The 2,918-nt window shown below is 29.5% G+C and overlaps 1 protein-coding gene across 1 annotated transcript; it reads left to right on the forward strand.

Moving 5' to 3' along the window:
* Positions 1–1,391: 1,391 nt before the first annotated feature.
* On the forward strand, positions 1,392–2,363 carry LOC120524616 (olfactory receptor 146-like). Its single transcript, XM_039746447.1, has one exon. It carries the CDS (start codon positions 1,392–1,394, stop codon positions 2,361–2,363), a length of 972 nt encoding a protein of 323 aa, XP_039602381.1.
* The last annotated feature ends 555 nt before the right edge of the window (positions 2,364–2,918 follow it).

A 2,918-nucleotide genomic window follows, 5' to 3' on the forward strand; every position in this document is an offset into this window, starting at 1 on the left:
AAGCCATTATATTATTTATGATACTTATTATTTAGAAAATCTTGCTATATATATATATATACTATATATTAATGTACTGCAAACACATGCAGCATGAGTGAATATATGCATTTCAAGCTTCTTTTTTAAATGTGAACACTGTGCTTGTTTAATTACATGTAGACTTTACTCTAGTGAATGGAAAAGAACAATTGAAAATATCTCCAGTGAATTAACGAAGGTTACCATTTGCCAACTTTATGAATACAATTAGCATCACATTAATAATGTTACAATCCTCATATAAAATAATTCCTTGAAAGGTAACAAAAGTTTAGAGAAAACATAAGAAAACTGCAGGAACAGGTGAGGATTTACTGTTGATTGATTTTACAATGAGACAATGTTGATTTTAGCATTTAAACTGTATATGCATATAGATATATATATATATATATATATATATATATATATATATATATATATACACTTTTACAATTACAATTGTAATGCTAAAATCAACTTTTCATTTACTAATTTACTTATTCCATTTTTAAAATTATAAACAGCAGCTGTGCTTAACCATGATAAAGCAAAATATAGGAACTGATTGTTTTCTTTGTTTCTTTAGTGTTTTTAAGGATTTTTTTACATTATATTCATAACATAAATGTTAAGTATACCGTATAAAAGAGCAAAATGCTTTGTTATGATGGATAATAAAAATCATCTTAAAGGCGTAGGAAATAATTATTAGCTTTTTTTAAAAATATTAAAGTAATAATGAATGATTCATATAATGTAAACTTTAAAAAATTTAAGTGTTCCAATAAATAACAGACAAGCCATAACCCAGCCACTCTAAACTGGAGGCAACAATTTTATAATATTAGTGGATTCCAAGATGCCTTTTGCTAACTGTTTTTGTTATTATACTAACATATTTAGCAGAAACTCATCATGGTCCAAGTGACTGGCAAACAAATACAAATTTAAAATCCGTATTGACATTGTTTGTTTAAGTTAAATCTAACATTGACTGCTGAACTTATGTTTACCTTTAAATATAGTTAGATAAAGCCAGCTTATAGATGAACATTATGAGGAACGTGTTTAAGCCTTTCAGTTTTCAGTAGCATGTAGCCTAACTTTGTCTAAATCAGAGGAACACGCTAAGTACGGCTTTATATTTCATGTTTTCTAAACATAAAGTTTTATTGCATAAATTGTAAATATTGCTGTATTGAATTGCATAATAACTCATAAAATATGAAATATCAACATGTATACAGTAATTATGTTTCATATGTCTAATGTTCCAAGAAGGTTATGTAGGGTAATAAAATATTTAATCATGTTTTCCATAGACTACTTTTAGTAAACTGAAGACAAAAGCCAAGGACTCGAGTCCCATGAACTCACAGAGTGCAGCATATCCTGTGAATAATACTTTTGTGCGTCCAGAAATGTTCTACATAAGTGGTTTGCAAGATATGCCCTTTGCTAACTATTTCTATATTTTTTTACTAGTTATATATTTTCTTACTGTGTTTTCTAATATATTTGTTATTGTACTAATATATTTGGAGCAAAGTCTTCATAGTCCAAAGTACATTGCTGTTAGTCACTTAGCATTAGCTGATTTGTGTGCAACTACAGCTGTCGTTCCTAAACTAATAGATACATTTCTTTTTAACTCAAATTCTATTAGCTTTGACGCATGTCTAGCTAACATGTTTTTTGCCCATTATTTTAGTGCAGTGCAGTCACTTTCTCTTGCAATATTATCTTATGATCGCTTTCTTGCTATTTGTTTCCCTTTACAATATCACAGTATTAACACTAACAGTAGGATGATGATAATTATATTCTGTGTTTGGCTCTTTACTGTGGTCACCATATTTATAACTGTAATCCTAATTACCAGACTCAGCTTCTGCAAGTCCACGGTGATAAACAGCTATTTCTGTGATCACGGACCTGTGTTTCGCTTAGCCTGCAATGATTTTACCCCCAATATAATAATGGCTGTTGCTTATACAACATTGTTTATATTTGTACCACTGGCATTCATTCTTTTTACATATTTAGCGATTGGAACTGCATTGCTAAAAATTGCAACATCAGAAGGAAGACAGAAAGCACTAAAAACCTGCACTTCACACATCATCTTAGTGGCAATGTTTTATACTCCATTGGCAGTTACATATTTGGTGGAACAAATGCGTAGATCAAATTCAAATGCGAGAATTTTAAGTAATTCATTGTCAGCAACAATTCCACCAATGCTCAACCCCATAATTTATACTTTAAAAACTGAAGAGCTGATGAATTCAATTAAAAAATATATATCAAAAGAAAACAAGAGAGGGAACACAAAGTAAGAAATATTGAAGTTCAAGTCCAATAACTGTATTATGGCAAGCAGCTCAAGATGAAGGTAATCTAAATGTACACATTTCAAATTATTACCTTTATGCTTGGTTTATAATAAACTCTCAAAGTATAATGTTTGTGATTTGTAATTATGTTTTGTTTAATATTATGTTTGTATTTGTGTGAACTGAATCCAAACTTTGCTTTTGTATTCTGGTTATTTATGTCATAAACCATTTTGATGTTTTTCTCCTCTCTGAATGGACTGTACCAGCCAACTGTTTAAAGTGGGCAAACATTTATTAATCTTTAAAGAGACCATTGAAATGATTTTCTTGGACTATTGTGTTATGATTCCTTATTTGAGATCACTATTTTCTAAGATAAAAGTTAAAACAACTAGCATGCAGAATCATGAAAAAAGTCTGGAATACAAATGACCCCCTATCCAGAAATGTCCATTCTGTTGCTTTTAAATAAATAAATAGACTAGCTTCCTTTAGATTAAAGTAATTAATTACTTTGAAATCTTGTCAGGTGTTATTGTACAGCTGCTCTCTAAA

This window comes from Polypterus senegalus, chromosome 2, assembly GCF_016835505.1.
Source record: "Polypterus senegalus isolate Bchr_013 chromosome 2, ASM1683550v1, whole genome shotgun sequence".
NCBI classification, from domain to species: Eukaryota; Metazoa; Chordata; class Cladistia; order Polypteriformes; family Polypteridae; genus Polypterus; species Polypterus senegalus.